General features: G+C 44.5%; 1 protein-coding gene across 2 annotated transcripts; it reads left to right on the forward strand.

Moving 5' to 3' along the window:
* The first annotated feature begins 676 nt into the window (after nucleotides 1-676).
* On the forward strand, nucleotides 677-23,307 carry IGF2 (insulin like growth factor 2). 2 transcript variants are annotated; one of them, XR_014158375.1, is made up of 5 exons: nucleotides 677-1,053; nucleotides 11,638-11,800; nucleotides 17,969-18,135; nucleotides 18,924-21,623; nucleotides 21,656-23,307. XR_014158375.1 is itself a non-coding variant. In XM_081869277.1 (4 exons), exons 1-4 carry the CDS (start codon nucleotides 856-858, stop codon nucleotides 19,164-19,166), a joined length of 771 nt encoding a protein of 256 aa, XP_081725403.1. In that variant the 5' UTR covers nucleotides 677-855; the 3' UTR covers nucleotides 19,167-23,307. The 2 variants fall into 2 exon arrangements, 1 of the variants encoding a protein (XP_081725403.1); XM_081869277.1 differs by having other exon boundaries at nucleotides 18,924-23,307.
* The last annotated feature ends 1,531 nt before the right edge of the window (nucleotides 23,308-24,838 follow it).

Below are 24,838 nucleotides of genomic sequence, written 5' to 3' on the forward strand. Positions count from 1 at the left end.
AGGGCAGTGAGTTTGAGTAAGATCTTGAGGTCAGGAGCTTTTGGGCTGACCTCCCTTCCCCAGAGCAAGTTGGCAGGGCCTTTCTTTAGTTGCACTTACCTATAACAATTTAGGTGGGCAATAGCGACTGATAAACAAGAAGCGATAGGTGAGCAATAGTCATTGATTAACAAGATCAGTGTGACTGGAGCATGACTGCAGAGCTCTTTCCTTGACCTGAGCTTTGATTACATTAAAAAGGAGGATTAATTCAATCAGTGAGATGAAAGGCAAATCATTGTTAAACATTGGGTAGCCTGAAGGTGCTGACATCTCTCAATCCCAATAGCATTGATTTAGTTCACCAAAGAAATGTATATCTATATAGCATGCATGCATGCAAGCAAACCCACCCTCCACATTTCCCCCTCTTTCCTGTGAGGGGGGAGGACGAGGAATGCTCTCCATGAAGTAAAAGCCCCCAACCATACTGTTGGAACTTTTTTTTTTTTTTGTCTTCCAAATGGTAGTCTCAGGAGAGCTTAAAAAAATTAAAAAAGAGGAGGTTAAGAAAGGAGGGGGGCGAATGAGAGGGGTTAGATAACCTCTGCAATTTTATTGGCTGCTACCTTGATGGCTGGAAGTTTGAGCATGCCCATTGGATGGGTGTATAAAAGAAGGGACAGTGAGCGCTCTCAGTCTGTCTCCTCAGCTGTGGAGCAGTTAATTGAGGCTCTAGCTGCTACTGGGAAGCCCCACCAGCGCTGCCTCTGGAAACCAGACCCACGCAAAGAGGCAGCAAAGACAGACAGGCAGACAGAGAAAGAGAGACAGAGAGAGGTGGTGGCGGTGAGGGGAAGGAAACCTCTTAAGTATATGCAGACAGACAGAGATTTCTCTTTCAAAAAAGGGACTTGCTATACCAAATACAGCCAGAGAACCCAGCAAAGCAGCCTCACGATGTCAAGAAAGCAGAGGAACCACATGGATGAATGCTACAGCCACCCTGCCTTGTTCCAAATCTGCACGCAAGAAGTTGAGAGCGGCGGCAGCAGCAGCTGTGGCAGTTCAAAGGTAAGGGGAAAAGCAAACCAGCCGGGACTTATCTCCCGTTTGCAAAGCAGCCGGGCGGACGGAGGACAGCGAGCGGGAAGGGTGCAGGGCGCGGAGGGCAGAGCAGCAGCAGCAGCAGCAGCAGCATCTCGGAGTAGCAGCTCTCCCCGAGAGCAAAGCTGCCACATTCGTGCAGTTTTTCCCCCCTGGGATGCTCTTTTTTATTTTATTTTTGCGCGCTCCGTCTCTTTCTCTCGCTCTCTCCCGTCGCTCCGTGGGCTCTCGAGTTCACCGAAGGACACACCGATTGCAGAAAAAGAGAAGCCAATAGCTGGAGTCCGGCCGGGGATGGGGAGCCCGTCTTGGAGAAGAAGCACAAAAGTTTCTGCGCTCGGCTCCCGAGAGCGACGCGAGACGCGAGCACTTTTCCAAGTCCTGGGCTCCTTTGGCCACCCACAACTTTGCGCACTCTGCCTCGGAGTTGTGCGGTCCGTCTCCCCGCCCCGCCGCCTTGCACACCTTTTTTTTTTGTGTGTGTGTGAGGCGGTTTTCCCCTTCTCGCAATGGCTGTGCAAGCGTTTTGCAGAAAGTTCGCGCTGCAAAGGAGCGAGAGTTTGCATACTTTTTTAAAAAAACCAACCATACCGCACAAACACACACAACTTTCGGTGGGCAGACTTCGGGTTAGCGGAGCAGTCAGGAAAAACAAACCCCCTAAGACCCCCGTTCTGCAATATTGGCCTGGTGACGCTAGAGGGACCCCGAGGGATGGGTCAGAGTCCCCTGTTTTGGACTCCTTGCAAAGGTTTGCACTCTTCCAGCTTTTGCAAGCGTCCAGCTCCGGGAACATTCCTGGCTGTAGGGGCTGGGGGCTGCAGGACTGTTAATACCCAGAGCGATGAAACGGGAGGCAATTTCACGGGGAAGGGGCTGGTAAATCTCACTTGAAGGCGCGGGCTGCACAATACACAACGGAGAGTTAGATCTGTCAAAGGAGACGGGAGGCAACCCTCCACTCCTTCGTCACTTTTATGAATGGAGGTGTTGCTGCTGGCCAGAAATTGTTTTGCAAAAGCTGTGCGCCTCGTTTTCTGCCCTTTGGCATTGTTATTACTGTTGTTACTTTTAAAAAAGCAACCTAGGGACATTTTTGTATGCCAAGGGTCTTAATTGCATTTATGGTGCATTGAAATTAAATAGCCGGTAGTCCTCAGGTTGTATGTGGACCTTTTGGGTGGAGAACCGAAGGTGCCCTTTGTATTTTGCCTGTGGAGAAGTGTCGAGATGAAGTTAGGCGTAAGTCCTCCTACATGTGATTTGGAGATCTGGATTGCAATTTTGTGCACAGGGACATGTAAGGTCATGTACTTGTTTGCTGGACGGAACACTAAGTCGTGCTATTATTATTACTGGTATTATTATTACAAAATTATTGCCTGCTTTTCTCAAGCTGCTTAGAAGTGGGGAGGGGGTGTTTGAAGATTTGTGCATTTTGTATGAAGAACACACAGTTCCTTAGTCCTGGCAGTTAAATTCACTTCTTAAAAAAAAACACTGCAGCATGTTAGGTCTCTGAGGGATGAAAACACTGAGAAGGAGGGGTGTGGGGAGAAAACTGGAAAATAAAGCCCAAAACTGACCGAGAGTTAACTGCTGGCACATGGCCTTCTACTTTGTATAGATTATTCTTGTTGTTATTCCCTCTCCTTTTCCTTTTCTTTTCTTCCAACTGCTTTCCCCAGAAGTAATTGTTTTTGAGAAACTTGGAAAGGTTTTAGCACTCTGCTGAGCTGGAGGGATTTGGGTGACCTGAGGAAACTGTAGTTTTCAACATAACTGTACCAGCAGATGTGTCTGAACCGCTTTCAGCCAGGAGTACGCTGACAGGGTTCCTAATCTGTGGCTTAGAATGCTGAGTGTTTAAAAAGAAGGGAAGGAGGAAGGAGGAGTGGGCGGGGGAAGGTTTGCATTGGTGGTTTTAGCTGAGATAGACGTAGGGAGAGAAGAGAGCGATGCTTCAAACCCTGCGGCTGGTGCTTCACTCTGTCCTACTGTAGACGACTGTTTACAACTCACTTCAGCACCACTAGTGTTTGTCAACAGTTGTTCAGGTTTCGGGTTTTTTCTTTTTACCCCAAGAGATTTTAGCCAGCCATGGCACAAAATACTGTCTCGAGGGGAGACAGTTGAGTTGAGGGGTGTGTGAGGGAAAAGGACTTCCCTTTGCTAATATCCAGATTTTTATTGGGGAACATGCAACGTAACTTCTTGCAGAAAGAGACATCTTCTCCGCAACTTTCTTTAAAGTGCAAAGCTGTTTACCTGTGGTTTGCACAGAAGGCTGTTACTAGAATAGTTCTTTCTGACCTGTTGAGTCATCTACAGCAGATCAAGGGAGATCAAGGGGAGTTTACAGTGCCGTCTCAGGCAGCCAAAAAGCACTCATCTTTTATGGTGCAAATATTTTCTTAAGCTGTCTGTGGAATGGGTACAACAGAGGCATTGCCTGCGGGGCGGAGGGGGGGGGGAATGACTTGTGTGCTTTAACTTGCTGTTACTATCTTGAAATTCTGTGCTGTGGCGGCTTTTAGACTGGCTGTCTTATTGTGCCAAGACGTTTTCTCGGCAAGAGTCTGCTTCGTCAAGGGGTGAAGTGAGGAGGAGGAGGAGGCTGTGAAACAAGAAGCTATCAACAGGCGGGAATTTTGTCTTCTTGCAGGGCTTGGGAGGGTTAGCTACGAATTGCCAGGAAACAGAGCCAATTTGAAATCTGTTTGGGGGCAAATTGCGTGCCAGTCGACTCCAGCTCACCATGGACTTTGCTTGCAAGGGAGAGACGTATCCCCCCCCCTTTTCTTATTGACTTCAGGTTTTGGAAGCAAATGCAGAAAAGGAAAGGGGGGAAATAAAAAAAGTTGTTAACCTGAGCAACTGAAACTGATCAGTCACCTGGGTGAAGACTGACTTTTAAATCTCCCTTTTCCTGTCTCCTGCCAGATGCCTTTAGAAAGAGTGTTCCTGTTTTTATTTAATGTACTAAATCTCTCTCCCCCCCCCCCAAAGTTCAAGCAATACTCTTATTTCAGTGGTAAACGTGGTGCCTGAATATGATGGTCCTTTGTGGCACAGGAGGCTTTCCGCTAGCTGAGTCCCCTTCCCCACTATCTTGTCTTAAAGCAAAGGACCACCTGAAAAGACACACTGAAGACTGGTTGTGTCCAACTAAGGTCACATCCATGCCATACATTTAAAACCCATGGCTTCTCCCCAAGAATCCTGGGAACTGTAGGGTACCCCTCCCAGAGCTACAGTTCTTAGCACCCTTAACAAACTAGAGTTTCCGGGATTCTTTGGTGGAAAACCAAAGAATTTCAGAGGCATGTTTTGGATGCGACCTCAGTTTAATGAGACTACAAATGGACTCAAGTCAGACATGTTCATTAATTTCAGTGGAACTACTTGGAGTATCCTTCCATTTAGCTGAGATTCCTGCATTGCAAGGGGTTGGACTAGATGACCCTTGCGATCCCTTCCAACTCTACAGTTCCAAGATTCTATGAATACAACTCATTTTCATCAGACTCAGGTGGCTGAAGTTTGCTTTGGTTCTACAGGCGTATGTGTGAGAGAGGTTCAAGGGAGGACCGAGTTATATATAATTGAATGAAAACATATACGTAGCTTGTCTTGGTGCAGGGAGAGCCAACCCCCAACACTTTCCACACCTGAAAGCAAAAATAATAATCTGGGCTCTTCCAGCATGACCTGCTTTCACCTTTTTTAAAAATGGCATTTTGAAGGCCCTTCAGATAGGACTTATATCAGGAATGGGAGGTGCCTTATGGCCTGCTTGCTGCTGCTGGACCTCAACCATGACCATTTGGTCCTGATGGCTGAGGCTCAAGGGCAGCAGGTGGAGGACCACAGTTCATAGAATCATAGAATCTTCTAATTGTAGAGTTGGAAGGGACCCCAAGGGTCATCTAGCCCAACCCCCTGCAATGCAGGAATCTCAACTAAAGCATCCATGACAGATGGCCCTCTGTCTCCCACAGACAGGAACAGCCTGCACTACAACATTTTGTTGAAGCTCCTGTGTGCACATAACCAATTAAGATCATACAAGTACAAGAGTTAAGGGGCAACTAGATGTAACTGTAGTAGGCCAATGTGAGAGGAGCAGGTTGCCATTGCTGTTCTCTAAAAAGGTGGAGAAACACCTGTAGGCATACAATAGGAAGCTAGAGAATCTTTCCCCCACCTATGTTCTCCCCCCCAAAAAAGAAGCTTCTTCCATTTCTTCCCAGCTGAAACTGAAGTACCTCTACCAGGAGAAAAAACAGCTGATAATTGAAGCATCCTCTCCCCACCAGCCTATCCTGTGATTTTTAAACCCTCCCACCAATGGCTTTATAGGAAATTGGCACAACTCACTCTCTGGCCCATGACATTAAGTAAACCCCTTAATATACAAGGCCAGTATAATATTAACAGTGGGGTGGAATTCAATTGTGGGAGACAATTTCAAATGCAAGATTCAGCAAGTCAGCTCATGAATATATCTGAATTGTAACTGTAAAAAAAAAAGTTGCGGCTTTTATGAGCATTTGCTACATTTTAAAATGAAACGAATGTGTTACAGTGTTACCAGTCATGAGGCAAACAGGCCTCCTTTGCTCCACTTTCTTTTGGTTAAAGCAAAGGGATGTGTTATTTTGGCATGCACAGCTAGTAATATAGCCCCTGTACCTACTTTGTTGGGAATAAGGCCCATGGAACCTAATGGGCTTTATTTCTGAGTGGACTGGTATTGGTTTGCACTGTGAATTGTTTGGTAATCACTTGGCATGTAGATTCATTAAGCTGCTCTGAGATCCAGGTACTACTGAGGAATGTTCCCATGTGGCCTGTGCTGTTCTCTCCCCATGCTCTTCCTTAGAGTCAGCTCTCTCTTTCAAGGTGGTCTCAGGCACACAAGAGGGAACTTAACTGTGTTTATTTCCACCTTTCATCAGCCCGGACCTGATGGCTTTCCTGTGTATCCACTTGAGACAAATCCACAAGGTTGGAAATATCTAACTGAGGCATTTGACAAGCTGTGGCCATTCGTCTTTGATGCTGAACCCTTACCAAGGTGCTTACCCTGATTCCAACCTGCTCCAAGGGAGTGGAGTGTGGGCTCTGGCCTGAGTGCTTAGGGGCAGGGGTGAATAACCTGGCATCAGATGTTGCTGAACTACACCCAGCATCCCTAATTGTTGGCCATGCTGGCTGGTACTGATGGACGATGGAGTCCCAGCAACTTGTAGAAAGCCACAAGGTCCACATGTTGTTGCTGGGAGGAGCAGGAGAGCTTGGCAGCAAGCAGGCCACATGGCAACACTGGCTCTTAAGCCTGCTACTAAGCCCCTGTTATCTCTGCTGCCCCATTGTCTCTGGACTCCTGTGGAGTAAACACAAAGATGCAAGCTTGTTTGCAGAAGATTCATCTAGGGATGGGAAAGAGCAGTAAACAAGGGTGTTTTTTTTTTGCTCCCTTGCTGTTCTCAGCCTGGTCTCCTATTACATTGGCCTCTGGTGGTGAAGGAGGGAAGGGGGGGGAGGGTAGGAAATCTGCCCAAGGTGAACATTGCTGAGTTGTATCTGAAAAGCGCAGCATTTAAATGTGGGAGGAGAGATCAGAGGATGGGATCATGCATACTCCCCTTTGCGCAGTGTTTATTTCAGGATGCTTCAGAAATGGCTCTCCTAACAGAAACCACCAGCAAGAGAATAATGTAAGTGTAGCTTGTTCACTTTTGGCCTAAGGGGAGCAAGGGAAGCAGCTATTGAGAGGAAGAGGGAATTCTATTCAAATGGAAAATGGATCAGTTCTGTGGTGACGGGGGAAGCCATTCTAATTTCAGTCTGAACATTATCTGAAATTACTGCTGCTGATGACAAAACAGTTGCTTCCTCCTCTCAAGGTGCCTGCTTTAGCTCCTGGGCTGTGGCTTGGGCAGGAGAGAATAGTTTAATAATGGGATCAAAGGATAGAGTGGAAAGTTGGTTACCTAGAACCAAGTTCTCTGGCTGCTCACTTAAAAGTACCATTGACTTCCACTTCAAGAGAAAGGTGGAGATAAGCTAGCAGGCAGAATATGTGGTGAGAAGTGAGGAAGTGGGGGTGAAATAGTTTCTTCATTTGGGTTTGCATCTCCCCACTTGCATTTTTCTATGCCGTTATCTCTGAGTTTTGCCAAGATATTGTTATGAGTGGGGGTGTCTGCATTGTTGACATGCCAAGCCATTTGAAGAGCCACATCACCTACCTCCTGTCGTTGCAATGCCCACATAGCGTGGAGGGATAGAGCGGGAATGGCCAGAGTGGTGCCTGCAGGTGAGCCCAGAGGTCTTCTCTGGTGCCCACAGGGTCTTTCCTTCTCCCAGGTTTGGCTTGAAAGAAGCACTCTGTGGGATTGGCTAATAGTCTATTGGCCAATAGGCTAGGCTGCAGTGTGTGCTTGGTTACAATGTATGTCTGCAGAGATGCCTTCCCACCCCCCAAATAACTTGTGAACTTCAGACGCGGATTCCAGTTTTGAGGCTTCCTGGAAAACACACGCACACTTGTTTAGCCAGTTTGTCAGAATTAAGCAACCACTTGTGGGCGACTAACTGTGACCAGGGTCAATGACAAGTTGGTTAAACTAACAACATGAGGCAGATGTTAATTTGGAGCTGGGATTTTTGGTTGTCCTTAAGCCTCCTTAGCAAACAGAACACAGGACTGTGGCCTACACACGCGGCCTACAAGATGAGCCCAGGTAGGCTGGCGGGACTTTTGTTTCATCTGATGCAGCGTAGGTAGGGCTAGGGAGCACAGGTCACTACTTGTAGCTCACTGGGACGTTTGGGACCACACGGCAGAATTTCTGCCTCTACTTAGCCTCTGAGTTTTGGGCAGTTCACCAAGTCACTTGTTGGCTTCCCACCTGTGGCATCCACTGCTACGCTCAGGATTTCAACTTCTGGCATGTTCCCGTGGACAGTTGGAAAGGCAACACGGTACTCCGAAAGCTAAACCCTGTCCAGGAAAATGGCACAGAGACCTAAGCCCTCTCTTCCCTGGCAGCACAGTTAACATCCTTCCCCTATTCCACAGCTACTATCACAACACAGGAGATCATGCTCACAGATCTCTACTTGCAACAATATCTCCTTTATTTTCTTTAAGAAATATTGAATCCCTAGAAGGGGGAGGGGATAACAGCAATCATACCTGTAATATGGGCGAATATAGCAAAACGCTAAAATAGTGCATTGCAAACACCTTGTTACTGGTTGTTATGGTTATTTCTTTGTTTAGAAGCCTGGATAGTCTGCAATACTTGCACCTTCCAGAATTAATATAGGACAGGGTAAATCTATACCATTGATTTGGACCAATTGCTTTGAGCAAGCTGAGCCTCTCTCTGTTTACAAAAATCACTTAGAGAGGCCACTTAGCTACACAGATGCTTGCATGCAGCACTGCATGCCAAATCACAGCAGCTCTCTAATAATGAAGGAAAATCAAATCACCATGTGTTGTAAACTGATAGGCGGTGTTGGTTTAGACTCAACTCAGTGCAGTGTTAACCATTAACAGAGGCAGAAGATGTTGGTAGCATGCACACATTAAACCATTATTTCATTGTGCTGCTTCCAGACTATATTGGAGGCAAAATAGGGGAACTGCAAAGGTTAACATACTGTACCGAAATAATCACAAATATATTTATCCCTCAAGGAGCTTAGTTGTGTGATCCTAAAATACTTTGGACAGACACTGCTTTCATTAATAGATTTCATGACCTACAAGTTGACGCACACACCAATTTATTAATATCATTATTCTGGGTCTAAAGGGGAAAGCATTTTAAGATTTTTAATTCCAAGTTGAATCTTATGAAACAGCACTTGATTCAAGACCAAATCAAATTGTTTTGAAATAATATACCAAACTACCTTTGGGCCATCACTGTGTTGCTCCTGCCTAGTACAGCAATTATTTCCCTGCATCTGCACTGCACTGCACTGCACTGCACTGGGGGCTGAGTAGGCTGTAAGTTACTAGAAAGTTGGTAATCCAGGATAGGTGGTATGGATTAATGGATAGAAAGCCAGCCTTGGACTCTGTCTAGGGTCACATTAGAAAGCTTGGGGCTAAGCCAGGAATAGATTGAACTAGATCACTGGTGGGATTCATTCCAACTCTACGAAAGGTCACCCTGTCTGCCTTGTGCTGTTGTGAATGATGGCCATACGTTAGCTAGACTTTCCAAAGAACAGCAATGCTGTCTCTGAAGGCAGTGTTAAGTCTGGTTTAAAGTTGTCCAGAGCAAGAGTCTAGCAGTTAGGGGAGCTATATTTGATAGGTCAAAATACCCACTTTTGAAATTTATGATTGACAAAGAAGGTGCCCTGATTTCACTGAACAGGAGGAGCAACGTGTTGTTATAGATGACCAAGTATTGTTTGAGGACAAGCTGTTGTTGAATTGGTTTTTACCAGGTGTTGCTGTACTTTAAAAGAGCAACAGATCGTTTCATTTTTTAAAAAAATAACTGTACCAAATAACTTTTTGCAGCATGCCACAAATATAATTACACCCTTTAGAGCTCCTGCTCAAAAGTAAAGAGATGTCCCTCTTTACTTGTATGCCTCTAAAGACTTTTATCAGTTGACACATGCTTGGTGAATCATGATATTCATGATATTCATAACACATAACAACCTGAAGAAGTATCTGAAGAAGTGTGCATGCACACGAAAGCTCATACCAAGAACTAACTTAGTTGGTCTTTAAGGTGCTACTGGAAAGAATTTTTTTATTTTGTTTTGACATAACAACCATAATATGGTTGTTTTGTGCTATTATATACTTGTATTTTATTGATAGGGTGCAATATATTGTTATTGTTTATATTTGTATATCTCTCCAGTAGACTCTAAAGTCATTATATGGCATTAATTATATATATATATTTAGTACCTTTATTTTTGGCATAGAAACTTGTAGCCTTTTTGGGGGAGGGGAAGCCAAATGTTTATAGCATGGTGTACCTCCACCACAGGGTCAAGACCCTGACAAACTTTTACACTCTCTCTTGTTTGGAAATGCAGGTAGCACTTCTGTCCTAGCCGGGGCCCCATCTGAACTATACATTGAAAGCAGTATCATGCCACTTGAAAGTCACAGCTTTCCCCAAATAATCCTGAGAAGAGTACAGTCGTACTTTGGTTCTTTCTGGGAGTCCGTTTGACTCCCCAAACTGTTCAAAAATGAAAACGCAGCTTCTGATTGGTTGCAGAAGTGTCCTGCAGCCAATCAGAAGCTGCACCAGACATTCGGCTTCCGAAAATCACTAGAAAACTGGAACACTCACTTCCGGTTTTCAATCATTCGGGAGCCGAAATGTATGAGTTCCAAGGTGTTTGGCAACCAAGGTACAAATGTAGGTTGTTAAGGGTGCTGAGAGTTGGTGGAAGAACCCTATTCCCCTCACAGAGCTTTCCTCTTTCCAGGGTACTCTGGAAATGGTAGCTCTATGAGGGAAATCGGGGTCTCCTAACAACTCGCTGCACCCTTAACAAACTACACACCCCAGGATATATTTTTTTGGGAGGGGGAGCCATAACTGTTAAACTGATGTGATACTGCTTTAAATATATAGTGGAGATGGGGCTTGCCTTGTATCTGGACTTGGGGGCCCTGCCTTGAGTCCTTCAGTGAAACAACTGTTCATTGCCTGGCTTCAGTTTTTACAAGGTGAACTGAAGTGGTTGCAGTGAGCTTTGTTATGTTGGTTTCTTCAACGTATGTTTAATGGCAGGAATGTGGAACTTGTGACCAGATGTTGTTGGACTCCAACTCCCATCACCCTGGTGGCTGGGCTGATGGGAGTCAGTATTCTAGCAACATCTGGAGAACTGCAGGTTTCCCATCCCTGTTTTATGGTATTTGTAATGTGAACTTCTTGTGTATTGCCCTATCCTTGATGTGTGTCTCTTCATCCCCATTGTCAGTCTTGTCTGTTACATTTGACTCCTGATAGGCCATCCAGAGAGAAGTGCAAGAGCTGAGGGAGGCATTCCCTTTCCCACCAAGAGATCTTTCTCTAGGCTACCTCTCTGTTCAATATAGAGGTGTTGCTTTTTAGCTGACAACCGGGGAGGCCATAATCTCATTGGAAAGTCACTTGTGGCAATTTGATGCTCAGGACCAGAGCTCCAAAATTAATTAACTCTCAAAGCAAGGCAAGGTGTCATTTCTTCCTTTGCACTTGAAGAAGTCAATTTTGGGAAAGGTACAGTGGGAAAAGCCTCAGGCAAATGATTTAGTATGGATTGCAGAGTTAATACTAATATAGATTATACAATATTAATTATCTATGCTTTGTTGGGATTGCTTTGGTTTTCAGAATAAAAAAAGACCAAAGACACACACACACACACACACACACACACACACACACTTAGTTTGATACTGTATTCCGTTTTCAACATTTCACAGCTGTTTGGATAATATAGAAGGAACCGTTCTGTAGCCATTCTTAATGCCTTTGAATGTGTGTCTCTTAGGTGCAGAAGATGTGCACCTCTAGGAGGATACTGCTGCTTGCCCTCACCTTCCTGGCCTACACAGTGGATTCTGTTTCTGCATATGGTGCTCCTGAAACCCTCTGTGGGGGAGAGCTAGTGGACACACTGCAGTTTGTCTGTGGAGACCGAGGTTTTTACTTCAGTAAGTATATTCTTTATGCACGGCCTTTGTTGACGTTTTTATGTGGTGTATTTCAAGTTTTGAAAACATATACATGAAATACCATCTCAAAAGAAGCCCCTATAAGGTAGGCCAGTGCTATCTTCCTATTACTGGGCAATGTGACACTAACGAACCTGTATTCATCATATGTAAGTTACAAGTCTTTCCCTCATAACTGGTGTGTGTGTGTGTGTGTGTGTGTGTGTGAATAAAATGTAAAAGTTGAAATCCTTTGCCCACTGACCTGGGACTAAGCCTCATTAAACTTAGTGGGACTTACTTTTGAATAGACATGTGCAGGACTGTGGTATTAGTTCTCCGGCTCTCCTGCACTCATTTTCCTCTTACAGCTCATGGGTCTGTAAAAGGCCCTTCCTTCCCTTGTTTGATGAAGACCTATGTGTCCTGAGGGAAGGCAGAAGCCAGGGAGATCAAGCCAGGGAGCACACAGACAATGGGCTCCTGGTGGAACTGAGAGTCACCACTGGCGGACTTGGGGGTCTCAAATTCACACACCCTGTGCCTCTCACCTTCCATTGGGCACCATAATGGTGGCACCCTTGAGGCTCTGTGCCCAGTGCAACTGAACCGGTTGAGCTCCCTTAAATCTGTCTCTGGAGTCACTCTACATTTTACATCATATATTTTTTAGGGTTTTAAAGTTGTAAATGCCCTTAGCTGTTTTGGCAGAAAGGTGGTATATAAATACAATAAAATAAATAAGAAACATGAAGCAATTCCATCCCCGCCCATTGTTTACCTCTGGCAATGCTGTTGGTGGTGATGCCCTGCTTTATGGAGCTTTATTGCTTTGCTGTTGACTGGAGACGCAGAAGTTCTGTGAGACATGAAGTCTAATCCCATGGATGCTGCAGCTAAACTGCTTAACCTAAAATGGGACTGGGGGTTATCTGAGATAGATCCCTGTACCATTTTGAGTCAGAGCTGCATTTGAGCAAAAACACAGCTTACCTGGTTTCAGAAGAGTTTTGCCAAACTCTTTACCCAGCAAAGAGTGCCCACTACCACCAGAAACTTAAATTGATGGGTAGCCACATACAATCCAATAATAACAATACCATCCCTGAAACAGTACTTTTGGGCAAGCAAGGAGTTTTCTTGCCCAAGGACAAGTCCCTCCAGCACACAAGATGATGGGGTTTGTGGAAGTGTTCCTTCAGTATAGGTTGGTTTATCTCTCAGAGCACCAATGTGCTGTGCTGCTTATGTCATTCCCCCTTGCAACCACCACGTGAGATCGTTTGTGATTGATGAGAAACTGGCTACTGTAAAGCATTTTGTTTTTTAGTTACACAGAGGATTAAAAAAAATGTGTTGCTATGTGGGAATCCGGTTGCGTTGCATTCTTCTGCACCTCTATGCTTCTGTGGCATTCTTGTATTCATGGTGCACTGGGAATGATGAAAACGATATTGGAAACAATGAGGGTGCCCCCACCCATGGTATATCGGTACATCAGTCTGCGCATAGAGCCCTTTTCACGCACTGGCCACTCTTAGCCCACATAGCCTCATTATATGTGTGTGTGTGTGTGTGTGTGTGTGTGTGTGTGCGCATTGCATTTTAGAAGTGCATGGATTGGAGCTAGTGGTTGACATTTTAAAAGATCAATGACTGAGCTCAAAGCTTGCCTACAAGCCCACCCACTTTGATTGGGACACCTTGCCTTTTAAGCCTAGATGTGACGTTGCGTTCTGGTTGCAAATCAGTGAGGGAAGCATGCTCAGCACATAACCAGAAGCATTCTCCAGTTGCTTCATATGTTCCCAAGATGGAACTCTTGGAACTGAATCTTGGTTCCAGGACTTGGATCCCTGACTTAATAACTGGGTATAATTCATTCTAGAGTTATCATCATAGAAATGACAAGCTTTTTTGGCAAGGTGGTCAAGGATACAGAAAATTACAGAGTGCTCGTCAGTGAGTTCCAAGTGTTCTGCTGCAGTAGGAGAACAGAGGGTAACTTGGAGCACTTCAGCACAGAAAGACCTGCCAGTGTTTGCTGCCATAAACTAGACAGGAAGCATAGTATCTACCAGAGTCTGTATAGTAAGAATGCTGCGTGGCTCATTGTCCTGTCTGGCATCAAAAGATGTCCTTCCCCTACTTCCCATGTTGTAGTAGGTGGTCTGAAGTCTCCTCTGAAAACATTTTTTAGAAGGGAAGTTGCTTTTTAGGCTCTTTAATCTACCACTATGTCCGAAGGCCCCAAAGGTCAGGAGCCCAGCTGAGGCAATTCATCATAGTCCTATTGAAGTCAGGCTTGCACTGAGTCCTAAGAGAGTTTGGCTCTCAGATGTTTTAAGTACCATTTCTTTCTTAGTGGGGGTGGGGATGCTGGTGGTGGCGCTGGAGAGAGGGGCTAGAGAGCTAAAAATACACTCTGGGTAGGGCTAGGAAGCAGATACTCCACAAGAAGCCTAATTAGTATTTGTTTTGCACAATGTTTGCAAAACTAGTCACTTAAACTGCTGCAAAAAATGTATGAAGGGAGATGCTGCAGAAGGAACAGCTCTTGTTGCTTCCATATACCAACATCAACCATAGACACAAAATCCAGAACACTGATCAGCATTTAAGGAGTTCTTGTATGTATGTATGTATGTATGTATGTATGTATGTATGTATGTATATTTGATTATATCCCACCTTTCCCAGATAAGAAGCCTAGTGTGGCATGTGGAACAGTGGCTGGTACTTGGAATAAACATTTTAGCTCTGAGGGGATTCCTCTCCACTCCCACCCAAAAAATTAAACCTCTCTCAGAAATTGGTAAGAGAGACCTGAATCTTTCTTCATAGACTAGAAGAGAAGAGGCGTCTGATTTCTGTAAACAACAGCTCCTGTTTCTTCCTTTCCAACAGCTGATAAGAATTTAGCTCTTTCCAGCCACTTATGCTGACAAAGCACATTCTCTCTCTCTCTCTCTCTCTCTCTGCCCCCCCTCCCCGTGCTGCAGAATAATACTAGGAAAAATAGGGAGGGGGGGAGAGAAGCTATTTTGGGGGAGGGGTTTGGAACAATGGCTGCTGCTGCCCAGCCATCTGACAAAGGACCACTTGTTGGTGCCCACATTCCTTTGACAGGGGAAGAGAGGATTGTTTACACCCAAAGTCTTCTTCCGCTTGACTTGGTGCTTGATTGATCAGCCAGAAGTGGTTGTTAGGGGGCGTGCGAGGAAAGCGGGCACAGGTTTTGCTGGATCTTACAATTACTCGGAAGTGTGGCACATAAGTCCCTATATGCAGGCACATACACAAGCCACTTCTTCCTTCGTACGCACATGTGCATTTGCAATACATTCCCAAACAACATTGCAAACACAACATAGGCTAGTTGCAATTCCTGTTTTTTTTTGGGGGGGGGAAGTGGGGGCAAGCAAACGAAAATCCCAAGAAGGCAAGGGGGATTCTGATTCTTCAGCAAATTAGTGTCTAGCCACTGTGTCCGTGTCTGTCGCCTGCTGCTGTGTGGGTGCAGGATGCAGAGGCTGTATGTGCTGTTGAATGTGACCTCCTGGGTCTTTTCCTGAGAGGAAGCTCAAAAGATTGCATGACAGTGAATGGACCAAAGGGCCCCAAATATAGCTTACTGCTGAAAGTCAGCCAGCTTGAGCCTGAGTGATCTCTGGCTGGGGGACCTCCTTCTGTACGGGGCCCCAGTAACACCTCTCCAATACGAAAGCAGCCTTCGTAATGAAGGTGAGTCAACTGAAAGGAGAAGGGACAATTTAAAGGAAGACAGCCACCTACTCTCTGATGTGAGCTGGCAGGGTGGGTTAGTGCCTAAGCTGTGGAGCAGAAACTGCCCAGGGTCAGATCTCATTTTGGCAGCAAGGCAGCTTTAAAGGAGGAGTTCTCTCAGCCTCAAGGAGTCAGCAATGTGGGGGTGACAATGCTGGCCTACCTTACAGGGCAGCTGTGAGGATGGATGAACTGGTGCAAATGTGCTTTGGACACCTGAGAGTTGTATATATGATTGCCCAAATACTTTTTATTACTGTGTGCTCGTGTTATAGACTTGCTTTGTTTCATCTTCTCTAGTTAGCAGCAAAATCTCAGTTGTCTGCATGTGACTCTTGCATCACAGGCTAAGCTGTTGGGAAACTCACCACCTGACAGTGTGTATACATGACTGCATTCTGGAATGAATGCTCAAACTAACCAGCACTATTTGTTTTTTGTTTTCCCCCCACTAGAAGAGCATTGCTTTCATTCATGGTGTGCAGAAATAGTTTTGATATAGAATATCCTTGCTCGCTTCCCCCCACCTTTTATTGGGGTGGGGGTGGGAGTCTTGCATTGAATGGAAGGATATACTGAATTTTGGACAGTCAAATCCCTGTCCAATTATTTAACAGGATAATTGGATAATGTGGCCTATCCTAGGAAATATTTGGCAGTAACCATGAAAGAGAAAATAGCAGATGACAGATATAGAAAAGTTAATTCATTTCAGGCCAGGAAGACAGAAACAAACTGATAGAAAGCATACTGGAATTTCTCATGAAATGCCATGATGCACATTATATTTTGACCTGCAGAACAGTGGACACAGAATTGAGCATGCGTCAGGACAGCAAAGAGACACTTAACTCTAGCATGTTGATGCAACGTACTGTACATTAAAATGAAAGGATCTTGTTTCCTGGAATGATGAAAGTTGCGTATCCGTTAGCAGCCAAAATTCCAGCAAGGTCATTTTCCCTTGCTGTGTTTCAAATCACATTGGCACATCGTCTACACATCAGTATGGTGGAATGTGTTTCCAAATCACCTGCTCTCTGTCCACATGAATGAGCAGAGAATGGGCACGAATGTCTTCCATTGGCTTCTGTTTTCAAATCCAATTGAAGCTGGTTTGGAGGAAAACTCATCAAAACGCAGTATTTCTCAAGAAATTACAGGACAGATGTGGCTGGTGGCTGGTGTCATATGTACAGAGCTTCACAAACCAGCAGAGTGAGCGCACTGGCTGCAGAGTTAAAGGGAATGTGTACACAGAGACAAGCACAAGAAAGGGTTTTTTTCCTCAGGACTATCTTGCCCATGAGGCAAGGTGACGCCACTGCCTCAGACGGCAGAATCCACAGGGGCAGGAGATCCTGATGTAGATCTTTACTCACTCCTTCTTTCTTAGTAGGGAGGGGGCATTTTGTGCTTCACCTCAGGGGCAAAAATGCCTTGGGCTAGCCCTGAGGCTCCTACAGTTAATTGTTGGGTAGAAAAAGAAATTTCACTCTTCTGTGCAACTGTTAAAGCTTCAGGAGTCTGGCCACTCTGATATTTGGCTACTGTTGTTGCTATTGTTGTTGTTGTTGTCATCATCTTTATCTCTGGCAGGCAGCAAAAAGAGGTTCAGTGAGTTCTTGATGAGCAGCCATTGCAGAGTTGAAGTTGCAGCTTCCCACACTTTTATGGCATGCCAATACTTTGCTATAAAATGTGGGATTGTCTGTAACATTATTTTGTACACTGCTCTGGCCCTGATGGCCTTAGGCTACAAAGTGGTTCATAAATAAATATTTTTGTGAACTACTTGGGTGAGGCCAGTCTTAAAGAACAACAGCAACAAAAGATTAGCACCCTGGTCCCCTTTCCCTCCCTTTCTGTGTTAACTAACCAAGGGCACAACACGCACCCCATGCTAATGACTGGGGAGAAGGGGCCCGGTGGTGCATAGCCATCTCTGCCAGCCTCTGTCAGTGGAGAGGAATGCTACCAATGGAGGGGGCTGTCTTTGTGGCAGAATCCACAGCTTTGCCCAGCTTGATGTGAAGCTACTACTGGGGGTTCTCATTGGTAGTAGGCAGTAGAAAGTGCCAGAACGGGATGACTGGAGGAAGAACACCAGTGGCTTTTGAACTGCTGTGTCCAAAGCCCTGCAGATCCTGCTCCCCAAGCCCCATAGCCATGCCAGCTTGAACCTGGTGTAACAAAAACAAACACCAACCATTTACACCGTCTGCCTTGGCTGGCATGAACTGCTAGATCTTTGGATGTAGTGGTGGATTTGCTGCTGTCTTTTCAGGGTTAGGGTTGCTTTTTTAAAAATGTGCCATGTGCAAATAAATAAATGCTCTTAATTTGTTTTCTAACTTTAAGGTGGCATTTCTGCTATTACAGGTAGGCCTGTGGGCAGAAACAGAGGAAGGCTCAACCGTGGCATAGTAGAGGAGTGCTGTTTCCGGAGCTGCGATCTTAACCTTTTGGAAACTTACTGCGCAAAATCTGTCAAATCGGAGCGTGATCTCTCGTCGTCTTCTCTTGTAGCCTTACCAGCACTGAACAAGGTAAGTGAAGATGCTATCTGAGTAACAGGAGGCATTTTAGCATTGGACAACTAGGAACCCGTATCTTTAGCATCTGCTGCTTTTGCAGTTACAGCAAAACAGTTTTATCTCTGCGTGAGGTGCAGATAATGTCTTACACACAAGCAGATCGAGAAATTTCTGGGGGTGGGAAAGAAAAGCAATATAAAGCAAATGTGTATATCATTGTTCCTACTTTATATACACCATAAAGATAGCAGGGCTTTTTTTCTAAATAAACATGCTCAGGATTTTTACTGTCAGTGAGCACTTGTTGATAGGTCATGGGAGAAATGCTACTGAGCAGCCTTCCGAATGTGGAGTTCTCCTGTTCAGGGTGCCAGTGTGTCAGCCACTCACTCTTTCTTCCAAAGGTTGCCAGTCTTTTTGGCCCAGTGGGTACCAATCAAATAGTACAGTCATACCTTGGTTGCTGAACAACGTGGAACTTGTACGTTTCAGCTCCCAAACAATCAAAAGTGAGTGTTCCGGTTTCCGAACAATTTTTGGAAGCCGAGCATCTAGTGCAGCTTCCATTTGGCTGCAGGACGCTCCTGCATCCAATCGGAAGCTGTGCCTTGGTTTTTAAACAGTTCCGGGAGTCGAATGGACCCGCAGAACTCATTCTTTTTGAGAACCAAGGTACAACTGTAGCTGCTATTTAGTGGGGTGACATTTTATGGTGAATTTAAACTGTGGATATCTCTATTTCATTGTCTCAGCATACTGATGTTCCACTTCCATTTCTCCCCCTCTTGCTTTCCTTTAAGGATCCCTTTCAAAAGCCCTCTCATGCCAGGTACTCAAAATACGACATATGGCAGAAGAAAGGTTCACAGCGCCTTCAGAGAGGGATTCCCAACATCCACCGGGCCCGCCGGTATCGATGGCAAACTGAAGGACTGCAAGAGTCTGAGGAGTCAAAGATCCATCGCCCCTTGATTGTCCTGCCTACCCAGAAGCCTCTTGTTGTGCAAACCACCACCTCAGAAACATTGGGCAGCCAGAAGTGAACTGTGATGAACAATTTCCAAAATGGACTCTTTATTTTTTATTTCCTAGGCCTGTCCTCACCCTTTTCTCTCTCCCAAACCAAGGTGGAGGGGTGAGGGCAAATGCCCTTTCACACCAAGGAGTAACCACAAGGGGCACCATTAACACCAAACAACTGACATAGAAAGAGAAACAGGATTACAACGTTGGCGGTGGCAGCAACAACATTTCTGTGGCATTGTCTTTTAAGTATTTTTTGTTTGCTGGTTCTTGTTCCTTTCCTACCCAGTATTCTCAGCCTTTACTTAAAAGGGACAGTAAGGCACTTGAACTATTTAATATTGGGCCACTGCCTGTCAATTTACCAACCAATGAAGACAGAGAAAGAGAAAATAATGAAATTGAAAGAAGCCCAGTTTATGTCTGTATTGACAATAAAAGTGAAGTTGGGGTGGGGGGTTGGAGTGGGATATCTGAAGGTTTAAAATTTTGGCCTCATTTTCACCCCACTAGTTTTTTTTCCTTTGGAAATCACAAGTCTACAGTATGTGTTTGAGACTTCTTCTTCATTTTTTTCCATGTTTTAAAAGCCAGAGAAGAAATGATGAGGCCCACTACCTTTTTTTAAATTACATAATTCCAAATGTACTTGCACCTTTAAAAATCACCGATGAAGTGAGAGTGTGTGAACGTTAAGTTCACTTTAATGGAGGAGGCGTCTGCATTGCACATTTGCCACAGATTTAGTTGAATTATATAAGATATATATTATATATAACTTTTTTTGGCAGAAAAAGCACTATTTTTAATGGGACCATGTGTGTGTGTGTGTGTGTGTGTGTGTGTGTGTATGTGTGTATGTAGTAACTGAAGAGGGATTGTAATGTTTAAATGTTGTTATGGTGCTAATGTAAGTTGGAAAAGGGGAAAACGAACCCAGAAAATTAGAAGAGGGTGGGGTGGGAAGGACAAGATCTCGAATACTGAACTTGAAATTTTTTAGCTTTTCGTTTTAGGAAAGTGTGATACGTGTGTTCTTTTTTTTTTTCTCTTCTGAAATATAGCTTGGTCATGACCATATGAGCTAATTGCCTTTCACTCATATACACAAAACGCATGCACATGCAGAAACACAATAATACATCTATATGCATTTTAGATCAAAATATTTTTTTCTTAAGTCCTTCACTCATTCCCTGATACCCAGAGCATGCCAAGTGCAAAGGCATATGCATGTGCTTTGTGAGTTACCTGATTCTGTTCCATGGAAGCAATCATTGTACATAGAGTACTCATTTATGGCTTTTGCAGCCTGAGAGTCACCATCCTCCTACCAAGGTGTTTTAAATCAATTTTCTGGCCACCTCTGCCATCCTCTCTCTGATGCAATGCCATTTTTCTGGAAAGCGACTCTTTGCATCTATCAGGTTTGGCAAGAACATAGATTTGTTGTTGCCCAATCGAGCCTTATTAGGAGAAACGGCTCAAAACAATTGACCATCTCCTTATCTTGCTTCTGCTTCTGCTTCCTTCTTCCCTGTCAAAAGGGGAAGGTGCAATTCTTCTGAAGGCTGTCTTGCGCCATCCCATAATGACAGCAATAACAACCACTTAAAGCACCAAGTTTCCCCTTTCCCTGCTAGAGTGAGGGAGAAGTTTTGTGGGGAGGGGTTAGTACAAAAACTCCAGAGGAAAAGGAGGTAACCTAACAGATTTGAAGGAAAGGTTGTTCTTCACTGCCTCATAGGACCTGAGGGACAGGAGAGAGTTGATGCATCAAGGACTGGAACTTTTAAAACCCAATTATCTGCTCAACACTCAAGGCTTACTTGGAAACGTATGGAGAAGGTGGTATAAAAAGTAATAATCAAATCACTTGGCTCATCTAGAACCATAAGAGCAATGCCACATATATAAATTGCATAGAAAAAGGGGAACATCTTATCAGTGCTGTACCTGCTTTGCCTTATATCTATATATCTACATTTAAAGAACATAAAGATTACTTGAATTTTTTTTTTGAAGAAAGGGTAAGGGTTTTTTTTTTTTTAAATGTTATCAAAAATGTTTAAATTGTTACCTTGCAATCTTGAGCCATGAAACATTGGGGGATTTTTTTTTTTGTTTTCCATGGCCCTGCAAACCACAAAAATATGCTCCTTAATCATTTACAAAGGAGCAGGGAAATACACAGCTCAGATAAAATGTTTTGGGGTTGGGTGGGGTGGAGTGGGGAAAACAAAAGAAGTGTTTTTTTTAAAAAAATGTTTCCAACACAGACGCTTTCATAGAAGCTCTTTACCAAATGTCCCCCTTTGATTTTTGTTTTTTTAAGGTGACAAGTAAAATAGTTGTTCAAAGATGATCAAGATGCGTTTATAGCTTTCTATATATGCTTTGGTAGAGGGAACAGGGACGATCATTTTTTTCGAGAGTGAGGAAAGAGCAAAGGGAATTTTATATATAGTCTGGACTGAGTTCTGTAATATTCTTAACAAAGCAGGTCCAGATACTGCAAAGCAGTTAAGTACCTGCATGCTTTGAGCTTACAGCATATTAGTCCAAGTCAGTGGAATGTCCACAAAGTTAATACATGCTCAAGTGCTTGTCAACTTGTGGGTGGGAGGCGAGGAGTCTCAACAGACAACACTGAGTGAAGGGGCACATGTAAATGTTCCGTGAAGGAAAGTGTATGTTTATAAATTGGCTTTGGAACACTTGCGTCTTGCAGGCTGGTTCACTGCCCCCCTCACAGTTGATTTCTTCCCCCTCCACCTTGTATAATCATTTACCTTAGTACCTGGTAAAGTTAAGTGTTTTTATCATACTTTGCCAAAACTTTTCAAAAGGCGAAGCAAATGTAAATTCAGGGCCCGATCAGTCAACATGTTAGGCCCAAATTCCAGGATAATAAATCCCAGGAAGTTTAGAATCTTGGTATACTCTAGAGAGGCATATTTTTTGTGTGAGTGCCCACATTGATTTCTTTGAATTAGATCCAACCTAAACTGTGCACCGGAAGTAGAGCTGCGTATTATATAGACAAGACTTTCCCCGAACATGATCAAAACTTATATAGCATCTTGGCTGTTGGGCTTTCTTTTTCCAGGCTTGCATGCACTCTCTTTAATGCTTCACTCCTATGTGCGCATACTTTGGTTCCTCCCGAGTAAACATACATAGGCCTTGGTCTGTCTGCTTTATACAAAAAATAGTGGCAATGCAACCAAAGGAAATGTGTTCGCGTACTGGGATAGTTGAGTACACCCTATGGAACACTCAGTTGGTTGTTCGAATCACCCAGGTGCCTTGGGAACTACTAAACTTACAACACTGTTCAACAACCTGCTGACCCAAGAGACCTACAGAATCTGTACTAAGGCATGTAATGTTTGAATGAGTGGTTGATGGGTATTGATGTCTTCAAGCCTTCTGTTGCAGTGAGCAAAAGTGTAACTGATTTTGTGAGGTTGCTCTTCCACTACAAGCGTAATCGTGGAAATGGACCTCTGCTGAAGAGCAACCAAATCAAGGATGGCTATTTTTTTCATAGTAGAAGCCTGTCTGAGCACAACCCGTTAGGAGTTAGATGTAAAAATACCTTTATCGGTGTAACACAACTGATTCTTGGGGCATTTGTCGTTTACAAACTAGTGTTTTGTTCTGGGGTGGTTTTTTTTGGGGGGGGGGAGGGTTAAAAATGGACACACAAACATTGCTGAAACACATACTGGTCTGTTTTCTTCCAACCTCTGGTGCAAAGCCACAACGCTTGAGGGAGGGAGTCTGGTTCCCCCAACTGGTTCCACAGTCTTACTGGCCCATAAAGAGCTTCATCCATTTCATCCTGCCTGTTTGCAAAGGCTCAGACTTTTGGTGATGGACCTAGCTGCCTCTGCACTAAATGAAGGGAAGAATTGTATTTGTTGTTTTTTTTAAAAAAGAAAAAAATGTTCTTGTTTTTTTGTCATATGTATTATTGTCTGCTCAAGTTTTATATGGCGGGGAGGGAGTGGGGAAGGGGGGGGGATGGGTGTTGATGTATCTTGAAATATTTCACTTGTGTGCACTCAATATGCAAGAGTCAAACTGCCCGGATTATGCACCTATTGTACTTTTCATTCGTAATACAGTATCAATAAAGCAATCGGCTACAATGTTCTTCCGCCTCAGGTGGCTTTCTGTAAAAATGGTCTTCTCTTTAATCCATGCAGCGGATCACAACCCCACACTTCTTCCAAACAGCTCAGGCCTTTGTTGGGGCTGACTTACTGGCCTGACATGTTCTTGTGCCTTTTAAGTAGTGGTTTAAAGATAACCATTAAAATGGAGAGCCAGGGGCCTTGGAAGTTGCCCCTCAAGAGTATCCAGACCCACAGACTTGACTAGGCATGCAGTCAACCCAATTACAGCTACCTTCACTATAGTGAAATGGATTGCATTTCTATTCAAATTTTGGCAATGTCTAAATTCCTACCTATACATATAAATTAGCATGTGCATTTTTAAAAAATCGAATTAGTGCCCTCATTTTGTTTTTGCTTCCCCCACCCCACTCCATTTGTTTCTTCTTCAGGGCTGTGGGTTCGAGCCACATGTTGGGTGAAAGATTCCTGCATTGCAGGGAGTTGGACTGAATGATTCTTTGATTCATTTTGGCCACCATTGCAAGCATGCATAGGGTTGTACTGCAAGGCAGGCTAGGGAACCTTGGAACTGGAAGCAAAACAAAGCCCTTCAGACCTCTCTATGTGACCCCTGGGACTTTCCATTGGCTGTGCCCATCCCTTGGCCACATCATCCATTGGTCCTGCTGTGTACCTCCCCAACAAGTGCTTTTGCCTGGCTACATTGTGTTTTTCGCCTGCCATAATGCCTCTGGTTTGCCTGCATGGAGGATGGAGATGTATATGTGGTTGTGTAGAAGCCTCTTAACTTCTGTGTGGCTGAATTCTAGCCTACTGTACAAAAACAAGAATCCCACCCATTGCTCTGGCCACTTTGCCTCTGGCCCCACTCACCAATAGCATGCACCCCCCCTCGCCACAAAAAGAAAAGAGTTCGGCGTTTGCCCACTAAGTAATGTGCCTCTCCACCTGAAAAAGGTTCTTTAACCTGGTTGTAAGTGGTGGTGAGATCGCACCTTTCTAGGCCGTTGTCTGTGACAAATGCCAACTGGGGAATTGTGGCATCTCATGGTGGTGGCCTGGCCTGGCCACCCATTGCAAGGCTTCACATGTATTGGTAAGTGGGCTTATCAAAGGCCTGTTCCCACCTTAAGAAAATGCATCACGCTGAGGCTGCCAGAGGGAAACATTGCCGTTCAAGACACTCTGTTGATTCCTAAGCAAAGTTTAAAACTTTAATGCATTAAACAGAAGATTCATTGGCAGAAGTCAGTTCTGGTCTTACCATTAGCCAAAGTGAGGCAACTGCCTGAGGTGGCAATTGCTGAGGGCAGCAATGCCCCTTGACTTTTCCACCTGAGCTCCAGCCGTTCTTCTCAGTTAAAGGGAAGAGCTGTGTGTTCCTTCCCTGTGCCCTGTGAGTTAGCCTGCTGCTACCCTCACATGCGGTGGTATATACTATCCTGTCAACAGCGATGAAGTATGATTTAGCTGCCAGCCTGGCTGGTTTCCTTACCCAGAATGGGGCCTGAGGGAGGCATTTTGTCCTTCGCCTCAGGCAGCAA

Source organism: Podarcis erhardii (assembly GCF_964252035.2).
Source record: "Podarcis erhardii genome assembly, chromosome: 1".
In the NCBI taxonomy this organism is placed as follows: Eukaryota; Metazoa; Chordata; class Lepidosauria; order Squamata; family Lacertidae; genus Podarcis; species Podarcis erhardii.

What these genes read in the sequence shown, in the direction of transcription:
- IGF2 (XM_081869277.1), top strand. Translation starts at nt 856, where the DNA reads ATGCAGACAGACAGAGATTTCTCTTTCAAAAAAGGGACTTGCTATACC. An exon ending in GCAGCTGTGGCAGTTCAAAG is followed by an intron (nt 1,054 to 11,637) that starts GTAAGGGGAAAA and finishes TGTGTCTCTTAG; the next exon opens with GTGCAGAAGATGTGCACCTC. An exon ending in AGACCGAGGTTTTTACTTCA is followed by an intron (nt 11,801 to 17,968) that starts GTAAGTATATTC and finishes CTGCTATTACAG; the next exon opens with GTAGGCCTGTGGGCAGAAAC.